At 41.5% G+C, this 19,075-nt stretch overlaps 1 protein-coding gene across 3 annotated transcripts in view; it reads right to left on the reverse strand.

The window, feature by feature from the left end:
• The window catches only part of LOC138740246 (myotubularin-like), a 120,862-nt gene that overhangs the window by 19,219 nt on the left and 82,568 nt on the right, over positions 1-19,075 (reverse strand). For all 3 annotated transcript variants that reach the window (XM_069892595.1, XM_069892597.1, XM_069892596.1), the window contains 2 exons: positions 15,775-15,930; positions 12,931-13,119 (listed from right to left, as the gene is read on the reverse strand). In XM_069892595.1, the coding sequence (XP_069748696.1) occupies positions 12,931-13,119; positions 15,775-15,930 (345 nt within the window). The remainder of the gene's footprint in view (positions 1-12,930; positions 13,120-15,774; positions 15,931-19,075) is intronic.

Here is a 19,075-nt window from a genome sequence, read left to right on the forward strand (position 1 = left end):
TGCCCATTCAGAGCCAGCTCTTCAGCGCTTGACGTCCTGCTTTGCGGAAACTGCCAAAATGTTTGGCCTGGAAGTCAGCCTGAAGAAAACTGAGGTCCTCCATCAGCCAGCTCCCCACCATGACTACCAGCCCCCCCACATCTCCATCCAGCACACAAAACTATCTCGGCTGCACCATTTCACCGGATGCAAGGATCGACAACGAGATAGACAACAGACTTGCCAAGGCAAATAGCACCTTTGGAAGACTACACAAAAGAGTCTGGAAAAACAACCAACTGAAAAACCTCACAAAGATTAGCGTATACAGAGCTGTTGTCATATCCACACTCCTGTTCGGCTCCGAATCATGGGTCCTCTACCAGCATCACCTACGGCTCCTAGAACACTTCCACCAGCGTTGTCTCCACTCCATCCTCAACATTCATTGGAGCGACTTCATCTCCAACATCGAAGTACTCGAGATGGCAGAGGCCGACAGCATCGAATCCACGCTGCTGAAGATCCAACTGCGCTGGATAGGTCACATCTCCAGAATGGAGGACCATCGACTTTCCAAGATCGTGTTATATGGCGAGCTCTCCACTGGCCACCAAGACAGAGGTGCACCAAAGGACTGCCTAAAGAAATCTCTTGGTGCCTGCCACATTGACCACCGCCAGTGGGCTGATATCGCCTCAAACTGTGCATCTTGGCACCTCACAGTTTGGCATGCAGCAACCTCCTTTGAAGAAGACCGCAGAGCCCACCTCACTGACAAAAGACAAAGGAGGAAAAACCCAACAACCAACCCCAACCAACCAATTTTCCCTTGCAACCGTGTCTGCCTGTCCCGCATCGGACTTGTCGGTCACAAACGAGCCTGCAGCTGACGTGGACATTACCCCTCCATAAATCTTCGTCCGCGAAGCCAAGCCAAAGAAAGAAGAAAGAAACAGGTAGAGAGGAGTCAGACTTCCAAGTGATTGTGATGCATTTTTTTTGCTACCACCAGTCCATAAAATTACCAAGTAGATATAGTTCTGGTTTGCCCGTGGAGGCCACGCCTCTTATCTTGGTTAATTTTTATGCAATTCTTTTGTCAAAATGGCTTCACCTTCACGCATGACCATGTAGCATGTAGAAAAGTTCCTGTCTCAGTCCCACATCTGAAACACATCTCTGAAATTTTGGCTTTTGATCTATGTAATTTTTGTATGGTAAGATATAATTGGTGTGTAAAAAAAATATTGAACCAGCCCATATCTTGCATTTATAATTGATGTCATGCTGTCCTTACACCAGTCTGACCAGCTTCTTTCTGAAATCACTACCCCGAAGTCTGACTCCCATCTTTCCCTTGGCCCATGCAACTCTGGTTTTGCACTTAAGCTCTGGAGTGTATAGTATATTTTTGTTATAAGTTTGGGTGTATTCCCCATCCAGACCGTTCGTTCAGTTTCACTAATTTCAGGTGAGGTCAACACTGGTTCCCATCTTTTCTCTTAAGAAATCAGAAGGTGGACCTAATTTGTGTTTTAATTGTTTTAAGGACATAAGAGTTCAGTCCTTAATATATCTTATACCATGAATTTAATACTGTATTGCCCATGTTCATAGACAATAACACATTTTTACACAATGGGGCTTTTATTGATATCCCTACTTTTTTTCTAAACATTCATTAATTTGACACATTCTAATCATAATTTATTAAAATGAGGTTATTCATCATTTTCTTTAATGATTTGACACTCCATTTATAGATAAAGTCCTTTGCTTCCCCCTCCTCCATTGAGTACATTCCCATTTGATCCCAAGGGGGGGGGGGGTCCTTTGTGAAGAAGACTGCAAGGAATCTAGCCTGTGCAGCTAGGTAATATAGTCCCATGCAAGTTTTTCCAATGCAATTTTTGGCACCTTATTATTCCATAGGAACTGTCTGATATGGTTGTTTAGTAGCTTTAAAAGTTTTTAGGTAATAGAATGACAGCAATTGAAAAAGGTATTGCAGTCTTGACATCACTTTCATTTTGATGCAATTAACCCTTCCCACCAAAGTAATTGGTAAGTTTCTCCGTTTCTGTAGGTCACTTTCCATCTTCTCAAGAGGAACATCATTTCGTTTGTACAAATTTTGCAAGTTATTGTCAGTTGCTATTCCAAGATATTTTATTCCATCTGTCTTCCATTTAAATTTACTTCCTTTTTGGTATCTTTCATATTCAAAATTTGTTAATGGCATTATCTCACTTGTATCCATATTTATTTTGTAGTCTGATATTCTTCCATATTTTTCAAGTGTAATTTTTCCAAAGATCTAGCCAGATCTGATGGTACAATAGAACACCATCGGTGAATAGACTAATTTTGTGTTCTTTTTGCCCAACCTTGAAGTCCTTTCTATCCGGATCCCTGCTTATTATCTTCACCAGTGGTTCAATCACTAAAGTAAAAAGTGCTGGGGACAGGGGATACCCGTCTGCTCGATCTACCTACGGGAAACACTGCTCGATCTACCTACGGGAAACACTGCTCGATCTACCTACGGGAAACACTGCTCGATCTACCTACGGGAAACACTGCCGACATCTGATTATTTCTTATTATTTTAGCTTGCAATTTAATGATATAAAATTTTTATCCAATTTATAAATGTTATACCTATACCAAATTTTTCCAGTGTTTTAAAAGGACAATTCCAAACAGTCAAATGCTTTTTCCACATCTATGGAGACTAACACTTGGATTTCATTCAGATTTTGTCATGTGTATTATATTAAATAATCTTCCTAGACTATTTGAGGAATGCCTTCCTTTGACAAATCCTGCTTGGTCCGTATGTATCAGTTTTGGTAAATAATGTCCTAACCTATTAGCCAATGCTTTTGCTAATATCTTAAAGTCAGCATTTAAAAGGGATCTTGGTCTGTATGACAATTTTTTTTTGTGGGTCCCTATTCTTTTTTAGTAACACTGTAATAATCGCGGTTGAGAATGATTCTGGGAGGGTCTGTGTTTCTACTGCTTGGTCCAGGACATCAATTAAAAGGAGTATTAATAATTCTTTGAATTGTCTGTAAAACTCAGGTGGGAATCCATCCTTCCGCAGTGATTTATTAGCCTGTAGAGTGCCCAGGTCCTTGGGTCGTAGGTTTTATATCGGAGTGGCCTTCTCCTATGCATGTTTCTTACCCGGGCTGGAGGGGCCTGCCTCCCCTCCTAGGTCGGTCCATACTGCCCGGACCGGGGCCGAGGCCGCCGCAGTTCACCCTGTGCCTGGACTGGGGCCGCCGCCTCCCACTCCCTGCCCGGACAGGGGCCTCCGCCTGCCTCACTCGACCGAGGCCGGGGCCGCCGTCTCCCCCTTGCTCCTGCCCGTATCGGGGCCGCCGCCGTCTACCCTTCGCCCGGACCGGGGCCGGGGCCGCTACCACGTCCCAGCTTGCTTGGCCACGGCACACGAACCATGGGTGTAAAGGGTGGGGCCAGTACTGCGCGCATTGCACTCCACCTAAAAGCTCCTTTGCGCAGGCCCGAGGACAGGTCCACGTCCTCCCACTCCACGTCCTCCCCCTCCACGTCCTCCCCCTCAAAAGATGCTCACAAACTTAAGCTAGCATGCTGGAACATCAGAACCATGCTAGACAAGACTGACAGCCACCGACCTGAACGTCGGTCTGCCCTCATTGCACATGAACTCCTCAGACTTGACATCGACATAGCCGCTCTCAGTGAAGTCCGCCTGGCAGATGTAGGCAGCCTCCAAGAACGCGGCGCGGGCTACACACTCTACTGGTCTGGCAAGCCTTCGGATGAACGACGCCTATCTGGTGTAGGCTTCATGGTCAAGAGCTTCATTGCCTCCAAACTCGAAAACCTTCCGACAGGCCTCTCGGACCGAATCATGTCCATGTGACTCCCACTTCAAAACAAGCGTCACATCACCCTCATCAGTGTCTATGCTCCAACCCTCCAGGCGGAACCAGCAGAAAAGAACAAGTTCTACACCGACCTGCGCAACCTCATCCAACGTACCCCTACAGCCAACAAGGTTGTCATCCTGGGCGACTTCAACGCTCGTGTCGGCAAAGACTCAGAAACCTGGCCAGGAATCCTGGGCAAGCATGGCGTCGGCAAGTGCAACGACAATGGGCGCCTCCTGTTGGAGCTCTGCGCAGAACAGCGGCTTGCCATTACAAACACCCTTTTTCAGCAGAGGGACAGCCTTAAGACCACCTGGATGCATCCCCGATCCAAACACTGGCACCTCCTGGACTACATCCTGGTGCGAGAAAGTGACAAACAAGATGTGCTCCACACCAGGGTCATGCCTAGCGCGGAATGCCACACTGACCACCGGCTGGTTCGCTGCAAGCTCAACCTTCACTTCAAGCCAAAGCCCAGGAACAATAAAGCCCCCAGAAAGAGGTTCAATGTTGGAAAACTGCAGTCAGACGAAGCGAGAGGAAACTTCCAGGCAAACCTCAAAGCAAAGCTCGACGTTGCAACCCGCCTCCCGGACCCGTCCCCTGAAACCCTCTGGGATCAGTTGAAGACTACCATACTGCAATCCACTGAAGAGGTACTGGGCTTCTCCTCCAGGAAAAACAAGGACTGGTTTGACGAAAACAGCCAGGAAATCCAGGAGCTGCTGGCAAAGAAGCGAGCTGCCCACCAGGCTCACCTTACAAAGCCGTCCTGTCCAGAGAAAAAACAAGCCTTCCGTCGCGCATGCAGCCATCTTCAGCGCAAACTCCGGGAGATCCAAAATGAGTGGTGGACTAGCCTCGCCAAACGAACACAGCTCAGCGCGGACATTGGCGACTTCAGGGGTTTCTACGAGGCTCTAAAGGCTGTGTACGGCCCCTCACCCCAAGTCCAAAGCCCGCTGCGCAGCTCAGACGGCAAAGTCCTCCTCAGCGACAAGATCTCCATCCTCAACCGATGGTCAGAACACTTCCAATCTCTTTTCAGTACCAACCGCTCAGTCCAAGATTCCGCCCTGCTCCAGCTCCCTCAACAGCCCCTAAGGCTAGAGCTGGATGAGGTTCCCACCCTGGATGAGACATATAAGGCAATCGAACAACTGAAAAGTGGCAAAGCAGCAGGTATGGATGGAATCCCCCCAGAAGTCTGGAAGGCTGGCGGCAAAACTCTGCATGCCAAACTGCTTGAGTTTTTCAAGCTTTGTTGGGACCAAGGTAAACTGCCTCAGGATCTTCGTGATGCCACCATCATCACCCTGTACAAAAACAAAGGCGAGAAATCAGACTGCTCAAACTACAGGGGAATCACGTTGCTCTCCATTGCAGGCAAAATCTTCGCTAGGATTCTACTAAATAGAATAATACCTAGTGTCGCCGAGAATATTCTCCCAGAATCACAGTGCGGCTTTCGCGCAAACAGAGGAACCACTGACATGGTCTTTGCCCTCAGACAGCTCCAAGAAAAGTGCAGAGAACAAAACAAAGGACTCTACATCACCTTTGTTGACCTCACCAAAGCCTTCGACACCGTGAGCAGGAAAGGGCTTTGGCAAATACTAGAGCGCATCGGATGTCCCCCAAAGTTCCTCAACATGATGCCCAGGACCTTTGATTTCTTCCCTTGTGAAAGGAATATCTCATTCTATCCTTTCTCTCTCTTCTAGCTTTGGAAGTTCAACATTTAACAAAAATTCTTCCATTTCATTCTCATCTACTTGTAATCCTGATTTGTGTAATTTTGTGTAATATCGTCTAAAGATGTCATTAATTTATTTTTGCTTGTATACAAGGGTATGTCTGTTTTTATAGCGTTTATCATTCTTGATGACTCCTGTTTTAATTTGCCAAGCTAAGACTTTGTGTGCCCATTCACCCAACTCATAGTATTGTTTAGTTTTTAATATAGCTTTTTCTGGCCTAAATGTTTGTATTGTATCTTTGCTTTTTATTCTCCCATATCTGTATTCTTCTTGTAGTCCTGTTTTTCAAGTCTTGTTTTTAATTTTTTTTTAAATTCTTTAATATCTTTCTCCAAACTGTTTACTTCTGCCATATCTTCCCTCTTCAGATTCTTTGTATTGGATATAATTTGTCCCCTTAAATATGCTTTGAGTGTGTCCCATATCAGAAAACTATTTTTAGTCGATGGCAGATTTGTTTCACAAAATATTTGTCTCTTTATAAATTCACAGTCTGTTCTTTTAAACAATGTAGTTATTAAAACTCCATCTATAAACATTCATTCCTTTTCCATTATTGAACGGTTAATATTAATGGAGAGTAGATCTCTGCAAAATTTTTACAAAATTAATTGGATCAGGGAACTCCAAGTTAGTCAAAACCTTTGCCTCCAATGGCGCCAACTGGCCTATCCTACAACATAACCCAGATAAGTAAGTCACATGACCAAACTCACATTTATTCAAATTGTGAGATTTGCTTTTGAAAGTCGATTAAACAATTCTTCTAGCGCCAGGACATGCTCTTCCCACTTGTCACTACTGATAACTATATCATCAATGGAAGCCCCTGTGAGCTTCAAGACAAATGCAGAAACCTCTTGACCCCTATCTGTTAAAGATATACACCAGTAACCCTTCAGCAGGCCAATTTTAGTAAGAAACTTTGCCCTCTCCACCTTGCCTATACAATCATCTACTCTAGGAATAGGATAAGCATCTGTCTTTGTCACAGCATTTACCTTCTATAGTTAGTGCAAAACCCAACAGTTCCATCTGGCTTAGGCACTAAAATACAAAGTGAACTCCAATTTGAAGTGGACTTTCTGATGACACCATTCTTCAACATGTAGACAATTTCCTGATCGACTAGTCTGCACTTTTCCATATTTATCTGTTGTTTAATAGGTCTAGCATCATCTACATTAACATCATGGTAAGTTATGGAAATTTTCTGAGGTACATCTGGAAATAAATTCTCAAATTTTAAAATTAACTGTCTCATTTCTTTCCTTTCTGAAGATTGGAGATGAGTTAACTTTGCTTTCAGGTCCTGCAAAGCCACAGAATTTTCCAACTTGGGCTTATCAACTTTTGGGTCCCATGACCTTCTCTGAAACACGTTTTACTTGTCTCCTCATTATCCTGGTCAATAACTATCACCTCTGGTGAAAGTTTAGTCTCACCGTGAGGCATCTGCTCAAAATAGGGCTTAATCATATTTACATGACAGACCTGGGTTTCTCATCTGCGATTCGGTGTTTCAATAACAAAAGTGACCATATTAATTTTAGACTTAATTTCATATGGTCCTGAAAGCCTAACCCTGAGGGTTTGAATGTGTAGGAAAAAGAACCAACACTGTCACCAGGGTTTAACTTTCTTATCTTTGCCTTGCAAACATACTAAACCTTCATCTTCTGTTGAGTGCCCTTTAAATTCTTTACCATTTCATAAACTTTTCTCAACCAATCCTTAAATTTAAAGATACAATCCAACAAATTTAAATGCACATCATCATTAACCCACTGTTCCTTTCATAACATTAAAAGACCTCTCACCTCAAATCAAACAACCAACTCAAATGGACTAAAACCAAGTGATTCTTGGACAGCTTCCCTCACTGCAAATAAATGCAAATGAGCCCCCTTCATCCCAATCCTTTACATTCTCAAAACAATGTTCTCATCATGTTTTTCAGGGTCAAATGGAACCTCTCCAAGACCCCTTGACTCTCTGGCTGGCATGCAGGAGATACAATCTGCTTAAATCTCAATTGTTGGAATAAGCCTGACATAAAATTACTCCCATGAACTGAATGAATTTCTCTTGGCAGGCCAACCAAGATGAAAAGCTTTTACAAAGCCTTCACATTTGCCTTGCTTTAGTGTTTCTTAGAGGAATGGTTTCCAGAAACCTTGCGGCTGCACACATAATTGTCAACAAATACAGATTCCCAGATTTGGTTTTTGGCAAGGAGCCAACACAGTCCATAATCACTTCTGAGAAAGGCTCACTGAAAGCAGGGATACATTATAAAGGTTCCACTGGGGGACCATGATTAGGTTTACCCACTACCTGACAAGTGTGAATGGTCTGGCAAAAGCTTACATCATTCTTTAAACTGGGCCAATAAAATTGTTTTATTGTTTTATCCATAGTTTTCTTCATCCTAAGGTGAACTCCAAAGGGTGTGCTACGTCAAAATTATAATTTCATCCCTATATGCTTTAGGAATCACAACTTGTTGCACTACTGCTCAATCTTAACTGGCAGGAATATCCTTTGGTCTCCACTTCTTCATCAATACTCCATCTTTGACATAATAACCCATCGGCACTTTCTTAATCTCCTCGTCAGAGAGACCCTCATCTCTCACCTCATCAAGATCAGGACTTCATTTTGTCTTGCTATCAACTCCTGTCTGGATAGCAACAAATCTGTCTCTTCTTGTCTTTGGCTTGGCTTCGCGGACGAAGATTTATGGAGGGGGTAAAAAGTCCACGTCAGCTGCAGGCTCGTTTGTGGCTGACCAGTCCGATGCGGGACAGGCAGACACGATTGCAGCGGTTGCAAGGGAAAATTGGTTGGTTGGGGTTGGGTGTTGGGTTTTTCCTCCTTTGCCTTTTGTCAGTGAGGTGGGCTCTGCGGTCTTCTTCAAAGGAGGCTGCTGCCCGCCAAACTGTGTGGCGCCAAGATGCACGGTTTGAGGCGTTATCAGCCCACTGGCGGTGGTCAATGTGGCAGGCACCAAGAGATTTCTTTAGGCAGTCCTTGTACCTTTTCTTTGGTGCACCTCTGTCACGGTGGCCAGTGGAGAGCTCGCCATATAATACGATCTTGGGAAGGGGATGGTCCTCCATTCTGGAGACGTGACCCATCCAGCGCAGCTGGATCTTCAGCAGCGTGGACTCGATGCTGTCGACCTCTGCCATCTCGAGTACCTCGACGTTAGGGGTGTGAGCGCTCCAATGGATGTTGAGGATGGAGCGGAGACAACGCTGGTGGAAGCGTTCTAGGAGCCGTAGGTGGTGCCGGTAGAGGACCCATGATTCGGAGCCGAACAGGAGTGTGGGTATGACAACGGCTCTGTATACGCTTATCTTTGTGAGGTTTTTCAGTTGGTTGTTTTTCCAGACTCTTTTGTGTAGTCTTCCAAAGGCGCTATTTGCCTTGGCGAGTCTGTTGTCTATCTCATTGTCGATCCTTGCATCTGATGAAATGGTGCAGCCAGATCCCCACCATGACTACCAGCCCCCCCACATCTCCATCGGGCACACAAAACTCAAAACGGTCAACCAGTTTACCTATCTCGGCTGCACCAACAAATCTGTACCCTGAGGTTTACTATCAATGCTTGGGTCTAATAAAAAGATTGCTTATCCTTTACCAGGTCATTTCCACCTAAATGCTGTTTTTGCCTATCACAGACTTTATTTTCCATTAAATCATTTTTCACAGCCTTATCTGCATTGACCTTTTTCTTTTTAAGACATTGCCCTTGTTATAGCACAGGCTGGGTAAATATCAGAGTCCTTCTCTGATTCATCAATGACCGGTTAGCTGTCATTTGTACTGCAGAAACAACCTTGCCCTCCACCAAGTCATTGCCTAGCAACAGTGAGACTCCTTCCACTGGCAAATTTGACCCAACTCTTATTGTAATAGGCCCATTCACCAAAGCTGATCTTAACTCTATTCTGTGCAAAGGAATGGACTCAGTATCACCTCCAATACCTCTAATCAAATTTATTTCCCCGGTGTCAGCTTCTTCACAAAATTCCATAACACTGACTAACACAAATGACTGAGCAGCCCCAATATCTCGCAAGATTTTCACTGGCACTTGTTTTAACCCCTCTTTAATTGAAACCAAACCCTTAGTCACGAAAGGTTTGAATACATCCCTAATTTTATTAGTAACTTTGGATCCTTTTTGGTTTTTACACCTCTTCTCACTTTGAATACAAGCATTCAGTGCTGCCTGTTTCTCTCTTTTCTTTTTCAGCACAGAACAACTTGCAACTCAACACATGACAAGCCTTTTTACAGTAATGGCAAAGGTGATCAAAAGGTTTCTCCTTCACCAACTTCAATTCATCTTTACCCCTAATACAGCTAGTCCCCAGCTTGTGACTGTAATGAGGACCAGAGGATTGGTTGTAACTCAGGCTACCATCAGGAACAGGGACGACTGTAACAAAATTTTTAATATAAAATATGTACTTGTACAGTAGTTTTAATAAAGATTTTTTTTAAAATTTTATCGTATGAGCGGGTGGGCATAACTCATGTAGGTCGGAAGTTGAGGACTGCCCGTTCTAATTCTAAATTTACTCTCCATCTTACTTGGATTATCTACAGTGCACTTTTGAAAAATTTTGCCTAACATCCACTTAGGCTTACGTGTTAAGCATATCCATCTGCTAATTTAGCGGATTCCAGCCAAGTATTCACCTCCCTCTCATCCAAGTAAGCTTTAATATCATCAGGAACACATCTTTTAATCTCAAGTATCATCAGTTCTATCAATTATGATCATTGTTTACACTCTTCGATGTGCACCTACCAGTCAAAACACACAACCTTTTTATAAGCAAAATCTGTACAAGATTGGGTTGTTAATTTTTATTTAAATTCCTGAACTTGTCTGTAGGCCTCTAGAACTAACTCATAAGACTGGAATATAGCTTTTTTCACAATTATGTAATTAGCAGCTTGCTCTGAGTTAAGGGCAGAATAAGCTTGTTGAGCTTTTCCCTTAATTACAAGCTGCAACATAAGAGACCATTTATTTTGTGGCCAATTTAAATTCATATCAAAGTGCTGGAAAAAAATATATATATATCAGTTTCCTCAAATGGAGGAACTAACCCAACTTCTCTACTGGCCGTAAACCTCTCACTATGACCAAGAATTTGATCTCGAGGCTCTTCTTTTCTCCTGTCATTTTCCATTCTAATCTTTTCTAGCTCATGAGTCTTAATTTTCTCCTCTGCCTCTAGTTCTAATATCCTCAGTTCCATTTCCAATCTCTTTTGTCTCTTGGCTGCCTCCAATTCTAATCTCTTCAATTCCAACTATATTTGCTCAGAAGTTTTATTCTTGGGAAACTGCTCTTACACTTCTCCAAACTTTCATGTTTCTATGTAGTATTTTGCAAATTTCCTCCCATGCTCCACCTTTTTCATTTGTGATTTCACTTGTTGGCAAGTCACCAACTCATGCTTGAACATTTTTCAAATTCTCAAGAGAGGGTAATACTAAAATTGCCTCAATATCCATGGCTGCTGGTTTGTTATCATTGATTTTACACACACACACACACACACACACACACACACCAGCTTTTAATTACGTTTACCAAAGGAATTTCCTAGACCAGACTGGAATTTCCTCAATCACCAAGCTCCAGCTTGATTCAGACTCAGACGATTGATCACTAATCAACCAACCTCTACGCACACAGATTTGTTTGGATCCTCGATGAGCCTCCACTTTGTTACACCTCAAACCAGTAACAACAGAAGACGCAATTCAAAAAGGTTAAATTTTAACTTTAAATTTATTAATGACTATTAACAATACAACGTCTTAACCCTATGTAATAAATATACAAATATCATGTTTTCATAAACAGTGTGTATGTAAGAAAAACCCAGACCATTACATACAGTCTGTGCCCAATATTCAAAAAGAGAAAAATTCTCCTAAAAACCCAGTCAGTCATTCAAGTCAGTCAGTCCAAAACAGTCCACAGAATTCAATCCCAAAGCTCAATGTCCAAATTCAGTCCCCCCCAACTGAATAACAAAAGGACATCATATTGAATGTTGGAGAGAGAAATGACTGATGTTGAGGTGCAGTAAGCTCACGTATCCTTTTTCAAGACCTCCTTAGATGACTTCCTGCGGTTCTGAAGTTGTGGTTTTAAACCCTTCATTATCGTATGAGGCATGTGCCTTTCACATGACTCTCCTAGTTGGTCTCTGCTGCTCCAACTGCTGTTCTGAATGTTCCATTCTCTCCCTGCACAACTCTACCCAGCTGCACCACAAGTCACACAGAGTTCCCGGCAGAATTCCATCCTTTATGATGACAGTCCAAAAGGTCAGTCCATGGATAACATACAACCAAGCCCAAGATTCTTCTTCCTGCGGGCCAGGCAGAATTTCTACTTATTGGTAACTGCAAATTGTACTCAAGAAGGATTTGAATACAAAATAGAGAAATGTAAAGAAAGAAATGCTGACAAATAGACTGTAATACAGGGAAAAAAATTAGTAATAATGTCCTACAGTAATGCAAACTGAACCATTTGTCACTACTCATTGCCTTTCAGCCAACATCCCAACTAGGATGTTAGTGACCTTTAGTTTCATGGATCCTTTATCAAATATTCTGAAAATCTGCATTCCTCTCATCAAATTCTCAATTAATTTACTAAAAACAAATCATTGTTAGTTAAATCACTAACAATTCTTTCATATTTTACTGCTCAATGCTGCCCTGACGACTTGTTTGGTTTGAGAACAGTCAATATTTCCACCCTAGCAATTTCCACCCCATTAATACCACTTAGAATGAACAAGACATATGCAAATTCCACTTAGAATGAACAAGAAATATGCAAATCAAAACCCAAAATTGCAGGAAGTGCTGAGCAAAACCAAACAAAAATGCTTCTCAAAAGTGTAATTTTTTTTAAATACTGTACGTTTTTAAAATATATTGTCAGATGTTAACAGCAATGGTATTATTGGACTTATTGATCATTCCTGGGGAACAGATGGAAGAGGGTAGTGGACATCCCTCCAGCAAATATACAAGAGAGCAATTTACTGGATGGGGTACACACTCAGTATGTGGTTACTTGAGATAAAATCATGAAAAAAATTAATTAAAAGCAGACATCATAGCTTTTAAGTTACTACGTAGAGTAGTTCAACATCAAAACCATATTTCCAAATTATACAATCTCTTTGCCTTTATACTGGACAAACCTTGTTCGCTACTGCATTGACACTTGGCCTTGCATCAAAGATAGTTAACTTCTGGATCTGGCCATTCGACTCTCTAATAATATCAATGTATTTTTCATCATCTTTGCTGCGCTTTCCACTCATCCCAACCAGAGGTTGACTGCATCGAACAATCACGGCTTGATTGTCAGGATGTATCCAGGATAACACCTGAAACAGGAGGTCATTGTGAAAGTCAGTTGTTTGATTTTTAAAGTTAATGTCATTAAATACAACTATTACTAAAAACAAGCAACTGGGGAAAAATAGCTAAGACACTCGTACCCCTGTCTTTCCTTTTCCCACCAAAAAGTACCCTTGATTTGCCAGTAAACCAAATACCAACAATTAAATTGAGTAGACTCCAGAAATGATAGAATGTACAGAACAATCAACCTCTTTAACCAAAAGGCAACTTACTTAGATCTGGTCCATACAACATTTTGGACATGGACATCTGTTAGCCCTGTGGCCAGGTTCATTTAACAGCAAGGTTAATCATAGCTTACAGAATCAGAATTTACTGTCATGAACAAGTCATGAGATTTGGTGTTTTGTGCCAGCATCACAGGGTAAACATTCATATTATAACCTTCTTCTGACATTACTATAAAAAATAAAATACTAACTATAATAATAGTACCCAAAAGGTCAGGCCGTGTCTTTGGTTCGTTGTTTATTCAGGAATCAGATGGCAGCAGTTAAGAAGCTGTCCTTGTGCTGCTGAGGGCTCGTCTTCAGACTCCTGTACCTTTTCCACAATGGTAGCAAAGTGAAGAGGGCATGGCCTGGGTGGGGGGGTCTTTGAGGATAGAGGATGCTTTTTTAAGACATCACCTCATGTAGATGTCCTCGATGAAGTCTCATGCCTATGATGTTGTAGGCAGAGTTAACAACCCTCTGGAGTTTATTCTTGTCCTGAGAGTTAGCATCTCCATACCAGGCAGTGATGCAACCAGACAGAATGCTCTCCACGGTACACCTATAGAAGTTTACGAGAGACTTTGGTGACATATCAAATCTCCTCAGACACCTCACAAAGTATTGCCACTGGCAAACTTCATTGTGATTGCATCCACATGGAGGCTCCAGGACAGATCCTTGGAGATGTTGACACCCAGGAATTTGAAGTTCTTGACCCTCTCCACTACTGAGCTCTCAATGAGGACTGGGTTATGTTCTCCCAACTTCCTCCTGAAGTCCACAATCATCTCCTTGGTTTTGAAGACGTTGAGTGCAAGGTTGTGGTCATTACTCCATTCAACGAGCTGATCGATCTCCCTTCTGTACACTTCCTCATTGCCATTTGTGATTCTGCCGACAACTGTGGTGTCATCAGTAAACTTGTAGATGGCATTGAAATTGTGCCTGGTCACACAGTCATGGGTGTATAACGAGTAGAGCAGTGGGATAAGCGCACATCCTTGGGGTGTATCTGTGTTGATGATCAATGAGGAGGAGACGTTGTTTCCATTTCATATCTGACTATAGTCTTCCAATGAGAAAGTCAAGGATCCATTTGCACAGCGGAGTACAGAAGCCCAGACTTTGTAGCTTCTTGACAAGCACTGAGGGAATAATTGTGTTGAAGGCTGAGTTGTAGTAGATGAAGAGCAGCCGTATGTATGATTTCTGCTTTCGAGATGATCCAGAGCTGAGTGGAGATCCAGCGATATTGCATCTGCATTGGAGCGATTGAGACGATAGGAAAATTGGAATTGGTCCATATCTTTACTTAGATACATGTTAATTCTGGCCATGACCAGCCTCTCAAAGAAATTCATCACAGTAGAAGTTAGTGCTACTGGGCAATTACTTTTCACAGATCTTGCATTAATGTGTCTCTTGGTAGGTCAAGTAATTATCATTTAAAAGATTGCTTTAAAGGAAATTGGAATTACAACTCAACTTCCAAAGCTAAATTATGATGACTGTTTTAGAAAACAAAAGGAAAGGTTCATTAGATTGAAAATACATAGTTCATACAAAATTATTCTCTTATTTTGGCACATGGAACAAGAAATGGGTGGCTGAGAGAGATCATTTCAATCATATGGACCTACCTGATAAACACAAACAAATAAATCACCAATGCTTCTGGAGACACTTCAACAGGAAAACCAGGAAGCTTTGATAACACTTCACATACCAAACTAAATATATTTTTTTAGACAGATTGTCATTATGGCACAGAAGGCTATTCTGCCCATCACATGCATGTCTGTCTTCTGTTGAGCAAACTATTTGGTTCTTCCCAGCTCTATTCTCAAATTTCTGATTTTTTTTCTCCTAGAGCACCTATCTAATTTCCTTTTGAAATCAGTGATCACTTCCACCACCCTCATTCTGCAAGTCCATCTTATTAAAACACTGTAGGAAGAAATTCTTCCTCACATGCTGCCAAAGTGGTAGAATCAGCTCCATTAGCTTTATTTCAGAAATACTTGGATAATTACATGGTTTGGAGAAGTATGGGGCTAACAAGAGCTAGTGGGACTAAAGCAGGAGAGCACATTGTTCGGTATGGACATGCTGGGCCTGTTTCTGTGCTGTAAGACTGTGACAGGTTGAAGAAGATTTACAGGGGATCTGAGAGGCATGTTTCTCATCCTGAGAAGGGAGAGTACTTGAAATGCACTGGTTGAGAGAGCTGCGGAATCAGAGTCACTGACGGTATTTAAAAGGTGTTGAGACAAGATTAATACAGATGAATGCCCAATGGTCAGTGTGAACCTGGTGGACCAAATGGCCTGTTTCCAATGTTGTATGACCTGATGACTGGGCAATTATCATCAGGTATTTTATGTGAATCTATACCCTACCCACCGGTAATCGACCCTTGGATCTGAAGGCTGCTACTTTTCGCAGATCATCATCGCCAGTACTGGCTGGGACCACTAAGATTGGTGGATAAGTCTCACACAGCTCGTAGTTTTGATTTATGTTGGTTATTCTCCATTTTCGCTTTTCGTCAGGTAAACCCTGGAAGAACACACAAAAAAAAACTGCAGGCAACCAAAATTAATATTTTCTAAAACTTACAAGTAAACTTGCTTTTGTTAAAAGTGAAGCAATATATTCTTGAATCTACATTTCACTAATTTGCAGATAATATACCATTACAGGAGGTGGATTTCTTGATATAATACTATATCCTAATGATGTTACTAACTCCCATTCTCTAAATCCCATGCACAATATCCTAAAGATGTGGAAGTATCACCTGAAATCCTGTTAGTTAGCCCTGATTTTTTTCCTCACTCTTCATAAAAATATTTTTCATGTGAAAGCTGAACTGCAATGCTAACAAACAATACGTACCAGACAAAATGACAAATCAAGCCAAGATGGAAATAAAAAAGCCAACCGACTAGAAGGGATTTAAAAGTTAGCACTTCCATCTCCAAAATAGTCTCCACGTTGTGGAAAAAATATCTTTACTGAAAAAATAATTAAGATTTTTGAGGTACATTTCAATTGATGGTTGAACACGATTTACAAAAGAAAAAAAAATTCCTTTTGTTAACATTACCTTCTACAGTAGCCATTCTCAACCTTTTTTTTGGCTATGATTCCCTTAGGACTCTGCTCATAGTTTATGGGCTCTCTGCCAATAATCAATTGCTGGAACTAATATGGGGTAAGAATCAAAATTGCTGTTTTCGTTGAAAAGTTTGTAAGAAATCGATCTATTGAGATGTAACAATTAACTCATTGAAATCAAACAGCACTGGGAAGAGTCAGCAAATCATTAACAACTATTCCATTTATTAGCTCTGATTTACTGTAATTTATTGTGTCTAAATTTTATTTAAATTTAAATTCCCTCTGAAGCAGTCAAGTTTATTTGGTTTCTTCTGTAGTTTTCTCCTACCAACTAGATAAAAAAAAGCTTCATGGATTTCAGTCTGTGCCCCCCCCGCCCCCCCCCCCCCCCCCCCACCAAGGAGGCTGCACAGCCCCCATTGAGAATGACTGCTCTACAGAATGGGGCAGTACTTCAAACAAAATGAAGCACCCCCCCCCCCCACCGCCAACCCATCCTTTCTGATGAGATGTAGTTTCTTCACTTGACCACATGAGAATGCTAAAGGACCAGAATATGCATGTCTAAAAAGTTAATTACACATTTCCCGTGAATTTAATAAAATTTTGCCAAGTTATGATTTCAAAGAACATTTTCAGCCAACATACCAACCAGTTAAGACAAATAAGAATCTGCTTCGTCACAACCAATTTTGGCAGAATATTGGCTGTCGATAAAGAAATTAATTTCCTGAGAAACATGCAAGTAAGATACCAGACACCTATTGAAAACTTACTTAATTAAACAATTAAAATAAAATGAGAAAATGACAGAAACGTTCAGCAAGCCAGGCATGCCCCATAGGGGGGGAAATGGTCGATATTTCAAGCTGATGATCTTTCTTCATTGCAGAATTGCAATTCTAATTTTATGTTTTGATTTCTGATATCTAGCCCTTGAATTTTTTTTTTTGCTTTTTGATTGCTTAACCATTCACTACATCCACCAAATAATGCTAGTAAATCAGAGATAGTAACTGGGTTAGTTTTTAAATAATTAATGACTTTACCCAGTACTGTTTGATTTAAATGGGTTAACTGTTACACTTCAATAGATCGACTTCTCAGAAACTTTTCAAACTAGAACAGCAATCTTGATTCTTAGCCTATATTAGTTCCAACAATTGTTTGTTGGACGAAGATCTAATTATAATCAACAAGATGAAATAGATTCAAGAGAATCAATGCTAATCAGATTACCACAAGTCATTGAATTTACTAAACCATCTGAAGATCTGTCAGGTTGGTTGTTTCGCCTTTTGCATAAACACTACACTAACAAATTACCCTTACTACAAGCTGCTACAACCACTCATGGCAAATAACAGTGGAAATAAAATTGACTTTACAAAACAATTTATACAGCAGCTTTCATGGAAATAAACTTAAGGTGCCTCACAGAGATGGAATTTGCCAAGAAAGGATTTTAGAATAAAAGAACATGACAGTGTATTTGGGTGGGTTTCAGGAGGGATTTTAAAAAAAGAGCGGGAGAGAACTGGCATAAGGATTTAGCTATTGCTTTCCAAAACATGGCAACTGCATGGAGGTGAAAAAAAGTTTGGGTGTTGGAAAGTGCAAGAGGACCTGGCAGAGCAAATACCAGCCATAAAGAAATGTATAGCATGAATGATCATTTTAAATTACACAAACTGGAGCCATTACATGAACAAAAAGTTAATAATAGGTTAATGAAAATACTCTTCAGCATCCTCCTGTACTCATCATTAGAATGATCTGGAGTACTTCAATCTGAAGCAAGACTCTTTTTCTTTACCAGAGCCTCAAAATCCATCATGAGCCAGGGTTTCCTTAAATTTACCAGTGTGGCCCTTCACTCCAACAGGAACAAGCAGTGCTTGAACTCTTGTTAACTCACCTTTAAAAACATCCCACTTTCCATCCATTCACTTGCCTCTCCTAATCAACCTCTACAAGTTCCTGCTGAATTACTCAGAAATTATCCTTGCTCCAGTTAAGGACTTTAACTTCAGAATCAGAATTTATTGTCACGAGCAAGTCACGAGATTTGATGTTTTGCAGCAGCGTGTCACAGAGCAAATTATGAACCATCTTAGCAATAATATATTTTAAAAATTAAAGTAGTACTGCACGTAAAGTAAAGCAGTGTCTTTGGTTCATGGTTTATTCAGGAATCTGAAGGCAGCGGGGATGAAGCTGTCCCTGCGCTGCTGAGTGCTCATCTTTAGGCTCCTGTATCTTTTCCCCAATGGTAGCAGAGTGAAGAGGGCATGGTCTGAGTGGTGGGGGTCTGCGAGGATAGAGGCTGCTTTTTTAAGTCACCGCCTCATGTAGATGACCTTGATGGAGTGAAGTCTGGTGTCTGTAATGTTGCAGGCCGAGTTAATAGCCCTCTGGAGTTTATACTTGTCCTGAGAGTTTCCGACTCCATACCAGGCAGTGATGCAACCAGCCAGAATGCTCTCTACAGTACACCTGTAGAGGTTTTCAAGAGTCTTCAGTGACAGGCCAAATCTCAAGCACCTCACAAAGTCCAGCTGCTGGCAAGCCTTCTTCATGA

This window comes from Narcine bancroftii, chromosome 8 (genome assembly GCF_036971445.1).
Source record: "Narcine bancroftii isolate sNarBan1 chromosome 8, sNarBan1.hap1, whole genome shotgun sequence".
Classification (NCBI taxonomy): Eukaryota; Metazoa; Chordata; class Chondrichthyes; order Torpediniformes; family Narcinidae; genus Narcine; species Narcine bancroftii.